The sequence below is a fragment of the Galleria mellonella genome, unplaced genomic scaffold (assembly GCF_026898425.1).
Source record: "Galleria mellonella isolate WM207_F2 unplaced genomic scaffold, CSIRO_AGI_GalMel_v1 utg33, whole genome shotgun sequence".
Taxonomy (NCBI): domain Eukaryota; kingdom Metazoa; phylum Arthropoda; class Insecta; order Lepidoptera; family Pyralidae; genus Galleria; species Galleria mellonella.
In genome coordinates this window covers 6503959-6523818 of record NW_026442079.1, presented here as the reverse complement: position 1 = coordinate 6523818, position 19860 = coordinate 6503959, and the positions used below count along the sequence as shown (strand labels likewise).

General features: G+C 31.1%; 1 protein-coding gene across 4 annotated transcripts in view; it reads right to left on the bottom strand.

The window, feature by feature from the left end:
• Positions 1 to 326: 326 nt before the first annotated feature.
• Positions 327 to 19860, bottom strand: part of LOC113519841 (SPARC-related modular calcium-binding protein 2) — a 36727-nt gene continuing 17193 nt past the window's right edge. For 2 of the 4 annotated variants that reach the window (XM_031911650.2, XM_031911651.2), the window contains exons 4-12: positions 12642 to 12695; positions 11295 to 11509; positions 10157 to 10283; positions 8684 to 8785; positions 7805 to 7920; positions 5795 to 5987; positions 4787 to 4880; positions 4045 to 4301; positions 327 to 2758 (exon numbers count right to left, since the gene is read on the bottom strand). In XM_031911650.2, the coding sequence (XP_031767510.1) occupies positions 2679 to 2758; positions 4045 to 4301; positions 4787 to 4880; positions 5795 to 5987; positions 7805 to 7920; positions 8684 to 8785; positions 10157 to 10283; positions 11295 to 11509; positions 12642 to 12695 (1238 nt within the window). In that variant the 3' untranslated portion in view covers positions 327 to 2678. The remainder of the gene's footprint in view (positions 2759 to 4044; positions 4302 to 4786; positions 4881 to 5794; positions 5988 to 7804; positions 7921 to 8683; positions 8786 to 10156; positions 10284 to 11294; positions 11510 to 12641; positions 12696 to 19860) is intronic. The other 2 variants (XM_052896456.1, XM_026905058.3) reach the window with 1 other exon arrangement.

Below are 19860 nucleotides of genomic sequence, written 5' to 3'. Positions count from 1 at the left end.
GCAGTGTCGGTTGATGAGGATTAATAATAACCTATGTCCTTCTCCATCCCATATTTTGCTACCAATTTTGAATTATGCACGAAAATTTTTGCAGAAAAACGGAACTGATTGTTTCTCTAAAGACTCTACTTGGCAATGAGTCGATCATATAACTAAAGGATTAGATGACTGAAAATAGCATTTTCACTTAGGCGCCTCCGTAAAGATAAATGAAGGGTTGCAAATATCTCTCACTATGTAGTGGTATGTATGTAGAGGACTATTATCAAAGGACTAAATAGCTGGGATACTGATAATGCATTACATTATTATAAATATAATACGAATTGAATTTGTGAAATTGATGTATTAAATTATTTATTTATCAATAATAATATTGAAAAAATATCACATAGTTCTTACAGTTCGATATCGACTTGCTAAAATTTAAATAGGTACTTTCAATATATAGTATACATAGTAGACAAAACTATAAACTGAGCTTTGACAAATGTATATAAACATTAATTCTTAAATGCGTTTTACTAAGCTAGTATATCTCATGAATATCACGCATTGACTGTATTATTACACACCTACTAATCAAATAATATTATCACTTAAGATACTAGGATGACCCTTCTTGGTAAAAATCGCATTGTCACAGTCTTCTGTCCTTTGACGTCTTTACGTTTCATCAGTTGTTTGATCTGATCCCGAAATATTGGGTAATAATAATTCAACTGAAAGTGAAGATTTACAAGAGTATGAACTAACCTGCTGTTTTGTTAGATAGATGAAAGATGGTATCGTACAAATTAAATGCGAATGATGAGATGGATGTGTGGTGTAACAGGAATAGAGAAGTTAAAAAATGAGTATATAAGAGGATATTTGAAAGTAATGAGATGAAAGAATTCTGTAAAATGTGTAATGCTAAGGGGAATGACTACTGAGATGACTACAAATAGAGATGAATGAAAGAAGAAAACATTACTCCGATCCTAAACAGACATGAGAAGAAAATGGCGGGACTACATTGAGAAATGGGCGGTAATACATCTGAAATTATATACAGTATATCTTTTATATCATATAATGTCTATAATTTAATAAATTATAATAAGGAAAACTAATTAATAAATTAATTATTGGTATTCAAATATTACCGGGTATTTTTGACGTATGTTCCATCGATTACGCATTGATGTATATATCTATGCATCAATCCGTAACATGTAACTGTTTAAAAATAACAATCGGGTCGATTCTGAGGCGTCAATTCTCTAAATTTATCTCTAATATTAAAATTTGCTCGTTAATTAAAGTTAATCTCAGCTTTTTCAAATATTTATTGTAAGGCCCAATATGCATTAATTTTCTAATATGAGTAGATTAAGACAAAATTATTATAATTTTAGATTATGATGATTCACAAAACAGTGTTATTACAACATTAAAATATTAGGTTAAGAGATAAATTTAGAAAAATTACGCCTCAGAATCAGCCCCGATAGTGCGAAACTCAGCAGAGTGAAACTATTTTTCTTTTAGTGGTAATTTTACAACCTTGTAAACAAATGACAAATTGTTATTTGTCAAAACTGTGAAAATTTATACATGAAGTTATTATTAAATTTTAATAAAAGCATATAGCATATTTATTAATTTTGAAATAAAAATAATATATTCATGAAATTCCAAATGGTGGTTATAATATGAATACATCTTGGAGTCACCTTAGGATTAGTTATTTATTTTATATAGCATACACTGACCTGATTCAGGCACAGTGAATTCCTGAATTGTCTCTTTAAAATTCCTTAATTTATTAGGAAATTGTGACATGCGATTCAAAACGAGAAAGGCCTCCTAATTATACAGTACAACATAAAGTACAATAAAGAATAGAAATACATTTTGACGGTTTATTATTTAAACCACTAATAAAATAATCGAGACCATAAGCTATTTAGGTCTTTTTACAAGTGTGACAAAGACAAGAATAAGCAACATGACGTATTATTAATCTAATATCTTACATACTATCAAGTCTAAAACACTCACAGCAATGCATATTGGATATATTACAATAGACATATTAAGGTGAAGTTAGACCACGTGAATAAACACTAAATTCCTCCCAAATTCCTACAATTTTGGTTTAGGTGAAACATGCTACGAGCAGTCTAAAAATTTTTTGATTGATTATTATTATTTAGTCAAATTTTATTTATATTGACGACTAACTTGAACACAATTTTTGTACCATGTGAAAACAAACATGTCTACTGCCCACTCTTTATTGTTTATGGATTTGTTCAAATTGTTGTGAACTGCACAGGATTCTATGTTTTAGCTCTCGTTTTGATCTCTGGGTATTTCGTCTAATTCCACCTTTACATTTTTATTATTATAGTCATTCGTACGCGGTTACACATCCTAGCTCCGATTTGCTAATGTGATATTACATCACAGTCACACGCTAGCAATATAAATTAACTAAGTCAGTACTAGGAATACATGTTATCGAATAAATTACGCCAATAATGAGAACAATTCAAGGACCTTAACTTACAACCACACTACGCAACTAGTATTCTATCTTCATAATGATTTACACAATATCCATTCACACACGTTCATTTCATTTAACATCTAACACTGGCACGAAGTTTTCAGTTTGCTTACATAGGAACCTAATCGTCAGCTTTCAATATTGATTCCAATGGATTTGGACCTTTTCTTCTGGAATTTGAAGACGGCTTCGCTGCTTCAGCTGTGAAAATAAAGAAAAAAAAATGTAAAATAAATATCATGGAACTTTTTACCAATAATAATTTAAAAAATATTAATTGTGACTGAAGGAACAATAAACTGTATGCCACGTAAACTACATATTTGAATTAATAAAAAAAAAGTAACGAAGACATATATTCGAAAATAATATGAGAAGCTGGCCAAGTTGCCAAAATACCAGTTGATATATTAAACAATCCCATTTCATGCTGAATTGAGCAGGTGGGTACTAGATAATTTATAGGCATATTAAAAATATTTTTTAATAGTGCATAATACACATACATGTTACCCAAACAAATACAAACAGTCATGAAATGTTGTAGGGATAGAACCTGCAACCGTTGAAGGCTGATGCATTGTGTTAAACCACTACACCACCACGGTTATTATGGATAAAGAAATAACGTGTCAATAGATTGACTTAAGCAAGAAATTGTGCGTGAGGAGAAAACAGAATATCACTCGTCAACACTCGGTGACCGACCTTAGAAAATCCGTGGAATTCTCTGAGATCTGCTGTCGGGGCACGTACTTATTTCGTTCTACCGTTCGTTTCCAATAACTAAGTATAAATGTGATTGTGTGTGTATTAAATGTATAAAACATTAAAAATTATAATGTTTCCATTCTCATCTAGAGTGCATCGTTATAACAATATCATTTTCATATTACATCTATCTATTGTATTTATTTCTATTATTTGTATACTCCTATTATTTAGTACTTTCCCATAAGAGATAATATATATTTTACCATAATAAATCATAAAATGTATCCCATATGTCGATCAAGGTGCTACATTATCCCCATACTGAATTCAATCAAAATCAATTTAATCAAAAAATAAATTTTACGTGACCCGTGCACAAATATGTATAATTAATATAACTTTATATATATATATATATATATATATATATATATATATATATATATATATATTACTTTATTAAGCGATTTAAAAAATCACAATTCGTTCTTTATATTATTTATAATTTTTATGATATTGTTTTACTCCCATTTTGATTTCATAATATTTTTAAAATCATTGAATCCAATATTTTCTGTTTCAAACAAAAAATGCCATATATCGTAATTTATTTGAAAACACATGAATCTTATACTTTTCTCGGTCATCGATGTGTTCCTGATCATAATCTATATGATCAAGAAGCCGTCGTTTCACGCGAAACTTAATTTTCCTATCTCCTAATTTATTACAGGACCTCTTATCCACGTATTTACTTAATAAATCTAACTTACTCGTTTGTCCTTGAGAAGCCTGCGTCACCTCTAAGCACGCCATCCATTCTGTAATACTGATTTTGGTATCGTGATTTACGTCACAATATCGAGGCAGCTTTCGCCCACACTTCCTTAAATGTTCCACATTTGCAATCAATTGGTGGAACCCCTTCCACTCTCTTCTTTCCAGCGCTTTATTTTTGTCCTTATCTAACATCACGTACGTCCAGGTAGCAGCTTGTTCCTCGTTCGATGCTCCCCATTTCACCATTTCTCTGAATATTAAAAAAATATTCCATTAGGATCAAGGTGCAAATGATATGCGTTTGAAAAATACTTATGCGTTTATATATATCTAAAAGATATTTAAAGCTCAAAAATAACTAGTTACAGAACATTGAACAGATTCTAAATTTGACTGCACTTTTGTTAAGTATACGATTTACATTTTCATCATTTCATTTCATCGATTTATGATAATATTTTTTAATTATTCAAGTTTACTCCCATGTTCGTCGGTTGGTCGCTTCATATGATGTGCTGTGTTCGTATTACACTTGTAATCACACTTAGTTTATACTAGCTGTAGACAAACAGGCAAAAATTCTAAAAACCATTGTTTTGGGTTCTATTGCGTTCATAAAGCCGCCCCTATAATAATTTTTCGTATATGTCTTCCATGTACAGACAGCGACCAGTTAGTATTTTACTATTATGTATTGATGACAAATACTTTATATATATAAATTTATATATTTACCCGGGTCCAGTGCCATTTGTCGAACTGGTCATCTTGTTAATGAAGAAAGTCCTGAGATCACTTAAAAATTTATTTTTCACTTGTTCCGGACACCCTAGTGAAAAGAAATTTAAAATAAAATATATGAATAATATTGTATTTAGTGATATATATATATATATATATATATATATTTGAAGTAGCGCAAGTATTTTTATCTTGACTTTATTACTATTAATAAAAGTATTATTCATAAGATGACTACTTATGAAATCTCAACTATTTGTAAATGGAATTTTGTTTTATCTCGTTCAGGATTGAATATTATTGCACCCAAAGACATTTGATTTCCTTATTTCATATTTGGGCTATCTTAGTCATAGCCCAAATTTTCGTCTATATAGTTACTGTGGTATAAAATAATACATAGTATTATTCGTGTCTGTTGACAATGGTTTTTTTTAACGGATGATAATGGAATGGATGCTCTGCCTGCGCCATCGGTATACACTGGCGGGCCGGGGCATCAGTGAGTGGGCGAGTATTTCATGCTGCATGCAGGTCAGTTAGCGCATCCTGATGTATTCAACAAGAATTATCCACGATGATTTCCAGGGCCTGATAAGGTGTATTGGTTGCGCAAAGGGGCAATTATACCCTATTACTAACATTCCCTTTCCCCCTGCAGAAACGGTTATCTCTTTCCATTCTACTATTTTTACTAGTGTTATAAATCTCAAAATGAATTTATTTGTTGTCGTCATGAAATTTTACATACAAGCATTTATGATGAAGAAAGACATACTTATCCTGGTCATGCAAACGAAGTCGCGAGTATTTAACGTGAATATTAAACGTAAAAGTTTGTAAGTTTGTTAATCAATCACACTCAAACAGCTGAAAGGGTTGCAATGAAATTTGGTACAATGGGTAGGTTATATCCTAAGTTAACACATAGGATACATTATATACTGATGCACGCAGACAAAACCGCGGGGCACAGTTAGTATAAGACAAATAAAAACGTACCTCTCATTGGACTAGCGTGTTGCGGTGCAGCGTCACAGTCTGGCCGCTTGTCCTTCACTGAAGAGCCCGGTATTGGTTTCCCGGTATCCTGGTGTACACACCAACAGTACCCAGTGGAGCGGTAGCACTGCGCGCGCGCATATCGACCGTCGCCCGTGCACTCTGGCACGTATAGCACAGAACCGCCGGCTTTCTGTTGATTAATAAAATAGTTAAAAATATTAATAGATAATTTCTACAAACATATATTTATTATTACGCAAAAAGCCACTTTAATCTTAAACGCACGAACCTACAAATCGGTCCATGTTTTGTAGTTTGTACATTTTCATTAATATGTATCATCATTATCATATAGGCCGTTAACTCTCCGCTTTTGAATATAGAGAGTTCCTCCTATCTGGGGGGAAGAGGGTTCCCAGTAGTTGCCACACTTTGCATGCGGGTTGGCAACTGCAATCAAGTTTTCGATGACGTTTTAAGAGTTCCCCTTAAAACAAGCTGCTCTCCATCCCTCGATCATTAAGTTATGTTACCTTAGTCGCCTCTTACGACAAACACAGGGAAGGAAGGGGTAGTCTATTCTACGCCGAGAACACATGGAATCATTATATATAAGTATCATATATAGTAAATATTACGTATCTATATGTCAATTATTATACGGATCGCAAAAAGAAGTTATTTACTGCGTAAAGGAAAATGCTATCATTAATCATCACATAATCGAGACCAACACAGGAGTAAATCCTATCGATTACAATAAAAAATAGGGAAAATCGATTCAAAAATGATGCCGTAATCACGTAGTTGTAAAGAGAACAAAACAGAAAAATAAACTCCTTTTGAAAGTCAAGTAAATAATACGAAACATTATGTTAAGCCACATATATAGGAAAAGAATCCTTATCAGTCCTTCATCATCATATTAGCCTTTTATTTTCCACTGCTAAACATAAGTATCTACCTTCAGGGATTTTGCTAGTAGTTGCCACGCAAAACAGGCGGCTTGGCAACCGCAGTAAAGCTTTGGAAATGTTTTAATAAGGACGCTGCTGTCTATCGCTCGTCTTTCCTTAGTCGCCTCTTCCAATACCCACGGGAAAGGAAGGGATGGCCTATTCTATGTCTGGACCACGTGGCTAGGCCTTACATCCATAATAATATTATAAACGTGAATTTGTTTGTTACCTTATAGCGCCTTAACGGCTTAACCAATCATTATGAAATATATACACATACTATACAGGTGGAGAAAAATATAGGCTACTTTTTATCCCGGTCATGAAGATGAAGGCGCGGGTAAAAGCTAGTATAATATAAAAATAAAATAATTGTAGTAGTAGTATTATGATAAAAAATTCGCATTACTGTTTATAGTTATATAATGAATAATATACAAAAATGGTCATTTTTTATACTACTCATTATATTATTCACAATAGTACCTATTTTTAGTTCGCTCTGCAATAAATAAATAAATATGATCATGCGAAAATGTAACCCTTTGAAGATAAAGAGTTTAATAGACATTTATTTAGATTGAATAAATTTAAACTGATTTATTCATATAAAGGATTAATTTTTCGTCACAGTTATATCATCTACTGAATTGTCTGCATGTTTACTATTTTCGTAAAAGGAAAAAAAGAAATAAATTTGTCAATGATAATTATACTTTGTGCATTCTTCTTGGCGATTACTGTAGATGTACAAAGAAAGCTGTCTTTATGTTATTTTTCGAGATACTTGTCTTTTAAAAGGAAATTACATACTTCGCTCTGCTACAACCAAAATATTTTAACGTTTTGATTAATTCTTTATTTGAATTGTATACAAGAACTATAGAAGTGGCCTCGCATTTGCAAAGACCAATCATTTATTCAAGCATCTTTATTATTTTTAAGTACTTACACTTTTCGTTTATTTAGGTATGTAATGACAGTCGCTTTGCAAAACATTGTAAATAGGTAATAGAACCTACTCATTACAAACAATAGTCCACCAGACCTGTTCGTCTAACACTGCCTGTCGATCAGTGAGGCAGTCGTTTGCTTCGTCTTCACGCCGGGAGTCTGCGTCAGGCCCATCGGGTGCGAACGAATTTTTCACTATGCCTGGCAACACTGTTGAAAAAAGTAAGTATTTACATTAATACAAGTACTTTTAGATTTTATTGTAAAAACAGACAATATTTTAATCAATACAACCAACATCGAAGTATCGAATGCAAAAAATCAGGAGTTATTCAGAATTAAAGAAGATATTAAACATAAAAAAGAATACGAGGGAATTGAGAATTCCCTAATTATTTTCTTTCCATGCTATTTCGCTAAGTGTGCTTTTTGACTTTTGATTTGAGACTCCGAGATGCTGATTTCACCCTGAATTTATTTAAGCTTTACACTTTTATTATCATTATCTTATATAATTTATAATTAGACAGTTAAAGGATTATCTGTAGAGACCACTTTTCCATTTCAGTCTGTATATGACTGCTAGGTATTCATATCTTTACTCTATATGAAAAGTATTTCTTTATACTGTCTTAATATTACAAATTTAAAAGTAAGTTTATTTACTACAGCGCATTAACGCATTAATGACAGCCAATAATGCGTATATTTGAAATAGAAAAGACGTCTAGTTTTATTCCAATCGATCAATGTGTCCAATCTCCAATGACCACATGTTCACTACATTGCACACTTAAGGAAAAAACACTTGTTCAATCTCTATTTGTGTCATGCATACAGTAGCAAAAACGTATCTATCGATCGATTTGTTTACCATTTGTCTCAGAAGGGCTGGTCACACGGACAGATACGATATGTAGTGATAATTTCAGTGTAATAAATACACACTTTGATATTGTAATTATTTCATTACCTGCGCTAGGGTCCGGTTGGTTTTCCTCTTCCTTATAATCGGGCTCCGTTTCGGGTCCGCTGCCCTCGTCTGCGTTCAACGACATGAAGAAACGGAGAGAGACTATATATTATTATTATGTTTGCACATACATTTGCATTTCGTATTACCATGCAAACGACTCATGTCACATCAATTAACATAAACTTTAATAGACGATGTGCCAATTTGAAAAGACTTGCCTATGAGGGTAACCGTTATAATAAAGTTTAAAGTATCATTAAATATTGAGATTCTATTTATTAGTGTTGTTGAACTCTATACATCTGTTTCCACTCGACATTCTTTTAGTATTACGAATCTTCATTTGTATACTAATAAAAATAGTATAGTATATGTATATTTATACCTACCTAGACAGGATTTTGGTAAAATATTCAAATAGTGCAATACAAATCGTAAAGGACATCGTAAATGTCAGTTCGATAGAGATAAAAATCTTGAATTTATTTCATTATTAAAATAGACACGGTATAAACTGTTAGGTACATAAACAGTAAGGTTACCGTCTGGATAACATACATCAATCATACATAGATATTCTTTATTGTTATCTTTAAAAGCCTGAAGTATAAAACTTAGCAGAAACAAAATATTATTTATAATAAGTATATAATGAAAATTAAAATGTTCGATTTTCCATAGCAATTACAAATTCTTTTTTAAAATTGTGGTCTATTATAGTAAATTCCCAGCCAATACTTTTTATTTTATTATTTAAAATAGGCCAGCAGGAATTACGACTGAAAAATTATGGGTTGTTTTTATGAAAGGTTTAAGTTTTTTGAGAAAGTTCTTCAGTTTCATGAATGTCTAGTTTTCAGGTTGTCAGTTCTGTTACACCTTTACACGAATTACGAATATGTAAGTTATTGGAAATGACTCATAACTATGTCAATACCCATGTAAAATGTTTTTCTATAAAAACTGCTCCTAGCTGCAAATCAATTATTATGAAGTTTAGTATACACATACTGATGGGGTTGGACAGTGACATAGTTTATTATTTATCTCAGTTAATATTCCGGTCACGGACGAAGTCGCTAGGGGAAAAGCTAGTAACTAATAAAAAAAAATTGGATACACAAGGCATAGTACCTACCAAATACCTACTTTGACGATGACAACCTTTTTCTTTATTTTAAATTATATTTGATTTGATTTATATGCAGTTAATCTGTAAGTAAATCCTTATAGATAAAAATATAATTTTTCAAATCGGTTTACAACTGATGGAGTTATGAGGTTAAGGTATTTATTAAAAAATATACAATCGAATAAAGAACTTTCCTCTTTTTGAAGTCGGTTGAAAATGTATTTAAGTATGTCTTAGACTAAATATCTGCCTAATTTGGGACTAGATGACGCTATTATAATTATTGTCTCCTAAAGTAATCTTAATACTCAGCATATATAGATTATATTGGTACTCACAGTCCGGTGCACGTAGCTCGGGGTTATCAAGTAAACACGCTGCCCATTCAGCTCTTGTGATTTCACCATTACCATCGCTATCGCAGCTTGGTGCCCATGCACGAGCACACCGCTTCGGCTTCATCACCTGTTAATGTTATATCAAAAAGATAAGATTTAATGCATTGCTTCATTGTTTAGCTTCTTAATTGTAAGGGAGGCAAACGAGCAGGCTCAATTATAGTGCATGATTAACTTTTTAGTTTTATAGATAGAGCACATTTTAAATAACCAATCAAGAAAATTTTTCAACAGTTTTAAAAAACAATCGAAGGTATTTCATCTTTCAATTGTTTTTGAAAATTGACAAATAATTGCAACGCTTTCCACATCTCGTTGTGAATGCTCTTATAGGAAATATTTCCTTGTAAACATTATTTCTATGTAAACATCAGTACATTAAGAAATATGTTTTGTGCACATCAGTAAATAATTTCCATTCACAGGTAGTAGAAAAAAAATATATATAACAAATAGGAACAGACAACTCGACAATATTTGTGACTTTAACGTTTACAAAAGTACTTATCAAGATCATGAACATTCATTTTACAAATTACAGTTCTATTTTACATTTTGCAAGTATTTTGTACTTCATCATCATCTTTCTGTTTGTTCCAATCTATTTGCGGTCTATATAATATATTTTCCTATTGCATTTATTTCTATTTATTGTTTGTTCATTATTCATTTCTTATGTTATCATATCATTTTTCACACAGTATCCAATTTCTAGATTTTCGTTTTAGGTCTTCTTGTATAAATACAGTTACGATTATCTATATTCACACTTAATTCTTTCTTTACAACATTATCAATTGTCTATCACTAGGGGAACATTCAAACTTATTTTATTGCCTTCTTTCTCAATCTCAAACCCATACATCCATATCAACAGTCACATCTCAGCTACATGCGATGCATCTCAGGAATATGCGAGTCACATGTTATTACTGAATACCTCTCGAATCTACTTGTAGAGCCTTTAATAAGTACGTGTGTAGAAATTATTAGATATTAAGTGGAGAACACAAAATAACTCTAGACGTAGTTACTATATCTACCGTATGGAAGTTAGCATAATTACAAATAAAAACACCTTTTTGATAAGCCTTCTGAGTCCTCTATATTCAGATTTCTGCAAGGTTTCACTTCTGTCTGTGTCTAACTCACTAAATTTCCAGTTAGCAACGACTTCTGGCTGAGGGTTTTCCTCGTGTTCCGCATCCCAGGTCTCCACACTTCTTTTGTATTCCCCTTTAAAGATATTGATCAAAATCGTGTTGAACTGATCGCGATCGACTCGGCTGCAACCTGATGACATAATACATTCTCATGAACTCGTGACTGGATTCGGCACAAACTACTTATCTAGATTTTATCTTATTCTTACTACAAAGCGCAGAGGAGTTTAAGGACCAATATTATATATTTATTATTATATAGTTGCCCTATTATATTGTACTAGCTGTATCCCGCGGCTTTGCCCCGATGAATCGGTATTACATACGGTAGTATATACGGTATTATATTTAGAATATAATCGTAACCTATCCGTACACCCAATCCACCCAGTACTTTTTATGTGAAAGAGTAACAACCATCAAAACATACCGCCTCACTAACTTTCGCATTCATAATAATGGAATTAGGTAAAATATAATTTCATGTTTTAATTATTTTCACCTATATTAAGGAGCAGTTTCTTCAAACTGAATTTATAATCTATAGGCTATATAGGCGTCTCTTTTATGCAACATGGAATGGCAAACAGCGTGGCTGTCATCTTCTGGAAAGTGGTGACCATTGTGTGATGCTGATTACCATTTTCCAGAAGATAGATATGAACAGCACCGTGAGCATGATATAGAATACACTGTAATGCTCGTGATGTCCCTTATGTGTTATTTTTCCTGACGACTAATATTGCCTTCATACCCTGTAATTTTACTGCCATATTCCACCGTTCAAACTGGAACATAAACATAGCCATACTAGAACTATAGAATGCTACAAGATAGAAGAGGATACGAGAGGAACAGAGGTCATGCAAATTGTGTAGATGACTTTTGTATAAAATCTCCTCATAGTACCTACTTAGTATATCTACAAATTATATTATGTAAGTTTGAAATAAAATCATAAAGATACACAAATAGGTACATTTATTTACTTGTTTATTAAACTTTAACATATAGGTAGTGTAAATGGCGGATTTAACACCATATATGGCATATAATAGAAAAATAATATAAAAATAAAACAGTAATTTAGGAATAACTTACATGTAGTACTCGTATTGGCGCTATATGTATGTATATATATTTAGAAAATTTTATAACATACATAATTGTAATGTGTGAAGATCCAAAAATTCAAGTATATTCATTTATTTAGTAACGTGATAAGAGTGTAATGAGTACAAAGATGCATTCTACGAACTTACTTTTCTTATTCCGTTTGTCGCGTGCCGATGATCTGCGCCTCGTCTGTGATTTGCCTAAGAAAAAATATTTTAATAAATAGAAATAACAATTTAAGTAAAATCAATATTTATTACTAATTAAAATCAAGTTATTGTTTCTAAACAACTTACATGGGATAAGAACTTCCAAAGATCCCTTTATATTGGTTACCTACTTTATATTTATAACCCTGTAATTTTTAGAGTTCTGCATTAAATAGGTATAAAAAAACCCCTTATGGTGCAACTTTATCCGTTCATCTTTTTAGAATTTATAAAAAATACCCTCTTAAAAAAATTTGATTATGCGGTCGGGTTTTTAACCACAATCATGTCCTAAAATAAGAAATTTCTAATTGAAATAATAGTTAATAATAATTATGGGGTGTCAATTTTATATAAAAAATATAATAAGGACACTTTAACTTATGTATTATTATATACCAATATAATAACAAAATGATGTTATTGTACAGAACTCTCGGAATTGAACTCACACTTGACCGGTTTTTATATTCTAGAATTGGGCTGTGTTATATTGGGCCCACGACTGTCTAAAATTTAAATATGTAATAGTTTTATACTACCCAGCTATCATCACTTCATGTAAATGCATGAATTAATTCTGTAAAACACAAGATCAAAATAAATATGTATAGTTATTACCAACCACCTTGTGTGGATATTATAACTGCATACATTAGGTGAATCGAGATTTATTTCCATACAGATGTAGTGTATGGTGTCCCGGCTAAGAGGGGGTGAGGGGTAGCGGGGGGACGTCTACCCAACCGGTCCAAACGGCAGTGATGCACACATTAGCCGATACAAACCGGTAACGTATTACCATTGAAACGTGGCCTCTTTATACCTAGACACATATTTTGAGTAAAATACCATAGACTTGGTTATCAGCTTTTGGTATCTACAAAGGCTTAATATTACGTAGGTAATTTTACCCCACTTTAGTAGAATCACTATGTACGAATTGTCATATATAAATAAAATAATAATAACATTATTACTTTATAGGAAAGTTTACCACAGAGAGACTTTGTACGAGTACAAAAGTCAAAGTCTTCACCCGGGTACCTCGGTCCCATTCATGTTTCTACCGTGAAGTAGTTGTGTGCATGACTGTATTTGAAGGGTGGGATATGGCAGTGAATTTACAGGGTTCAGAGGCTTAGCATCTTAATCCTCAGGAATGACAACGCACGGGGGGTAACATGGGCGAAATAGTATACTCTGTAATATCCATGGTATTGTTCATGTCTATAGGCGACGGTTACCACTTTTCATCAGGCTGACCATCAGCTTGTTTGCCATTCTAAATTGCATAAAATTAAGTAGGCGGTTCTTCAGCATACCTGAATAATATTGGCTTAATTAATTAACCTACAAAACCGCATACATTGATAAGGTATATTTAATAACAATGTTTCTTTTATATTTCTTATATTTCAAAAGGATAAATAAAACCCTTATAGGAGCAGTTTGTTATCTCTGCGTCTCTTTAGTCTATCAAGACCCTTTTTCTCTGAAAGATATGGAGGTATGAAGCTGAAATTAATAGGTTAAATATTCAAGCCCCTTATAGCTGTAAAAAAATCACACTTCTAAATTAACGCAATCAGAAGATACTTCAGTTTATTGCGTATATTTCTTATTTATAACGTTTATTGAGTACTTCCCGTTAACCTAGAATCATGAAATTTAGCAATAAGCAATATCGTACAGCAAAAGTAAAAATTCGAAAATCATAAATTTGTAATTAATTCATTAGCATTATATGACATTGACATCATAAATATTTTTTTTACAACTTGTTTTTCAATTATAATTTGAGTTCGATTCGCACTTGTTTTATTTAATAATAAAGCCAATTGGGTTAATAGTCTATAATTTAAAATGCAACATCATAGGACAAAATCATACTGTGTGAAATTAAGGGTGTTACCTACCAAAAAGAAATCCATTAAAGTACACCTAATTATATCTTGATAGCTACAAATATTACATTTTTTCAATTACACCAATAATTGTTTTCAAATTTGCTAAGAGTATGCAATATATTTTGCTGAAAAAAAGAAGGAAAAGAGTTATTTGTTACTTTTACTAATAATAGACGGCTGTTCTCAATATTACTGGTAATATTTTATCACTCTTTGGTAATAAATATCTTTGTTATGAAATGTTTAAATAGATATACCTTTAAATTTTATATCTTTGGAATCAGATTTAGATAATCATCATCATCATATCAGCTTTTAACTGTCGACTGTTGAACATAAGCCTTCCCTAAAGGGGTTTTGCCAGTAGTTGCTACGCTTGGCAGGCGGATTGGCAACCGCAATTAGATATTGGAGATGTTTTAAGAGGGACTCTACTGAGCATACCTCGACCATTTAGCTCCTTTAGTCGCCTCTTACGACACCCACAGGAAAGGAAGGGGTGGCCTATTCTATATCGCGACCACAGGGGAATTACATGTGACAGGATATACTCATCTATTTTCCTCATCTATAGGTACTTACTAAACAAAATATAATTAAACTAAGTGATCAAGTAACATTTAAGAATACCTATGCCACTTATCTGTCACCCAGCTGACCTTTATGGTTCCGTTCGATTACAAATATCAGCTATGTAGTTCTTTTTAATTCTTTCTAACGACTTCATTAAAAGTACAGGTAAAAGACTAAATATAAAACATCAAAGGTGCGCGCGCAGTTACCTATTTAACAAAGCATTCGAAATGACGTCTGGAGCATTTTTTCTATCGTCGCATGGCTGAGACGGGTTCGTTTTGCTTGAGACAAAAAAAACCGGGCCCATTGTGTTACGGCGTCGAGCAGTCTGAGATGCACCGCTGTTTCTAAGAAACAATCCCATGTACAAGCGATAGTTCATCGCAGGTCTATGGTTGGAATCATTCGGAATCATCAATTCAATTTTATCAACATTGCCCATAGTAAAATCAGCTTCTAGTATATTTTAATAGAGTTCAAAATAATAAGAATGAAAAAAATAGTTAAACTTTCCATTTTCAGAATTTTTTATACTATTTTATATAATATTTTATACGATATAATATTCAGATAGATACGATAAAAAAAACCTAAATAAAATAAAATAATTTAAACCTACTTTGTTTTATAATGCAAAGTATCTAATCAATCCGTTTGTTTAACCAATTTTAAACTATTCTTCATTTTTATACTTTGGAAGGTACAGAAGAACTCCTTATGATGCGACTTTGGCTGTTCGTCCGTCTGTCACAATGCTACTTGTATATCTCAGCAACCACTAATGCTATAAATTTTAAATAGTTTTACATTATGTTGACCCGCATCTATTACAATGGCAATAATTGAAAAAATATTGTTACTTTTTTTATTAGATTGTTTGTATCGTAAGAAAGGGTTTTATTTGTTAATTTTAAAATGGATTTTTATTTATTTTTATACTCAGTAATTTTTTACTCGCATCACAAATTGTAAGAAAAAAAAACCCATTCTTGCTTATCTCCGAAGTTTGTGGAGCAATAAAATTACAGTTCATAAAATAATACGTGAATATTACAGAATATATAAAGGTATGTTTTTAACTAACGCCATTTTTGAGTGATTATCAAAAACCCTCTAAAATAGAACAAAATACGGTCCAAATTTATAAACAAAATTACGGCTTAAAGTAACAAATTACGATTGAAATATCAATAATAACTATGAACTGTCTAATTCATATAAGAGGAGCAGTAAAGATAATTTTATCTCTTATCCATCTATGTAGGGAACCCTCGGCGTCTGAGTTCAACTCGCAATTGACTGGTTTTTTTAATTATTTTTAATTGGTATTATAAATGACCATTTCTCAGTTTTGTAGCCAGCCGCTTTTGTCTTCGTCATGTAAACTAACGTTCTTTCTCTTTGTTACATCTTACTATTTAAAATATGGTTCGTACCATATTTTTAATGTTCATATTCCACAGTGAGCTCTTTCATTATTTCATGGTCATATTTTGTGTAAAATATATATCTCAATAAAATTTCTCGTTACGTCTACACTATCTTCCCTACTTTCTTTGTACAGTGGAATTCTTTTCTTAGTCGATGGCGTTCAATTTTAGGTAATTAATTTTAAATTTTATTCATCCTTAATTTTTTTAACCTAGATATGTCTTCAAGATGTTAACCACTAAAAAATACTACTAAAATACCACTAAAATTGGTCGTAGAGTATCCTCAAATTAAAATTCCTAAATATTATATATTACCTTTATAAATCAACTGATCATAATATGGTGTAATAATTTGAAAAGAGTGAATATTGAGTTTATTGCGGTTTCTTCTTAGCAGATTACAACATCCCAAACCCAACAGTACAATCATAAAAAAAACTGATAAAGAGCTTGTAAACAAGTCTATTTGAAAAAAAAATAATTTCTGTTCTATTCTTATTTAGCACAGTTCCAACTTGGATCATGTATAGATAATGTCACGTATTTTTGACATTAAAATATTTTCTTAAGTTTTAAAATCACGGTACGACTATTATTCAAAATTACTTCAAATAAGCATATATTTGTTACGTAATTATTTATAATTTAATTTTGTAAACTTAATTTTTATAAATGTAAACTCTTCATAACATATAAAATGGATGTAAATATTATATAAAATTTCTGTTTTTTGTTTCTGCGATAAATAATTATTACAGATGTTAATTTTGCTTCGTGATAAAATTGATAGATTATATAAAAAATCGGAGCGTCTCAATCCACGTACTACTGTACTTTCTAAGAATCTAATATCATTGTAAAAAAGTACAGTTCATTTATTTCTTAAAGACTATTTAATTACATTTGTATTGGTATGGTCCCGGCATAATACAGGTTTTTTTATTTTGCCTTTTCTATTTTGACTTGTACATATTATATAGAAGCAAATTATCATATCATTATTATTGAAATTAATCATATTTCACTTAAATTTATTAGTTTAATTTATTACTACAAAATTATTGACATATAATAAGTAAATATACTCAGGTAATAATTGTAAATGTTATTAAATTGTAAATATTTTGCACATGTGAATTATTATAAAATTTTCGAAAGGTTACAATTCAGATCAATTAGTTTCTTAATTATAATGTTCGTTCTGGGTTCACCGTTTATCCGATTTTACCATATAGGTAAAATCGAACTTTTTTTATAATTTTTTTTAAACTACGTGGACCGTTTAATTTTAATTGATACGAGTCAATAAAAAATATATAGACCGATCGCAGTTACAATCGAAACTTGCGATAAGGTAATTTAAAATGACCAAAGACACTTAGGTGTTTATTTATTGGTACCACGACACCACCTACGATAAGCATACTCATTGTTATGTCTAAGGTATTATTACATTTGGTACACGATCAAATTTCCACTAACCTAAGGTTGTTTGGAAGAAATCGCTCGCGATAAAGCCGTCTATTGAATCATAGTGTAATCAATATTGGGTGCACTGCATTTATTGTAATGGGATACGTGATGCAGGGATACGTGATAAAGAGTTACCATTACAAATGAGTAATGCTATTTACAAATATGATTCCTTATAACTTTCTTCTTTTTATTTTCAACCATTCTCCATGATGAGTTTTAACAATTTTATTATGAGGGTCTTTTCACTTATAATAAATCATTCACATAATATAAATCATTATAAGGTACATCAGTGCTATATGTGATGGAGAAGGACATAGGCTACTTTATCTCGGTCAGTGAATATATTCCGGTCACGCAGACGAAGTTGCGGGTATTAAATATTTAATGTTTTATATATATTTATTTAATATTTCGTTACAGCGAAAACTATTTATATTTAAAATACTATGCTGTTTTATGTCTATAGGTGACGATTCAATCAGTATTCAATCAGCTCGCCGGCTCTTCTAAGTATCATAAAAAAAAAATTAAACTAATTTCGTTCAACAATAGATCCTTTGGCAAGAAAAAAGATTGGTTTCAGGTAACGGGAAAAAGACGAAAAAATCCTTACGAATATTGTAAACGTGAAAGTGAATTTGTTTCTTTTATTACCTCTTAGCGTCTGATTGGTCTAACCAGTCGTAATGAAATTTGATGTATATACTTACATATACTATTTGGGATAAATAGAATAAATGTTTATTGACAGCTGTACATTATAACAATTCGTAAGATGTTCATTAAATCTTAAAGGAAATTTATACAGCCTAGGCTGTATAAATTTCCTTTAAGACACATTTCGGGCATACAATACAATTACGTAACATTAATGATTTTATAGTTATATAATAAAGTTTAGAATAGAGTAAAAGATAACAATCAACAATAATAAATTCACACATGGTCCCAATTATATGTTTATATGTTTATTATTATTAAATATACCAATTAAATTATTTAAAATGTAAATATAAAAAAAAATGTTAAGAAGCAAAAAATTCATTCAAATTGTATAAAGCATTTTCAAGTAACCATTTCTTTAATAATAATTTTATATTAGTATTAAATAATAAACTTCTTTTAGATCATTTGATGAATAATTATAAACTTTAATAGCTATTATATAAGTACTTTTTTTTCAATAGGTTTGCTATAGATATACTCTTAGATGATCATAATCGAAGGAATCACGTTTAAAAGCTAGTCAGAATAAAAGCTATTCAAAATGGCTCTATCCAGTTTTAATTTTTGTCAAAACTAGTAATTATCATGGTTATAATTAGAAGTGAACGTGTTTTAATAATTTAAAAAATCAGTGATCATGCAAAAGTAAATTGTAATAGGTACTAAATATTTAAGGCACAAAATGAACCTAGACAGAGGTTTATGTCACATGTGGCGTCGGTGACAAGATTTAATTATCGCGGCGTAAACCTTTTAGAGAATCACTTATTAAAACGAGCAGTCCAGATTTATCAGTGATTTCGCTATAGACGTCCAAACGTAATTGGAGACTGAAGCAGATCCAAAGGGGTCAACGTAAGTGGCAATAAATGTTTAATTGCTTGCATAAAAGCGTTTGTGACTAATGCAAGAGACTGGTTAGTGCTTAGCCAATAGAAAATATCACTCGTTCATCCAGTATTATTTATACCTACTATAATAAATTCAAATACAAAATAATCGTTATTTATGTGGGTTTATATTTATTTCAGC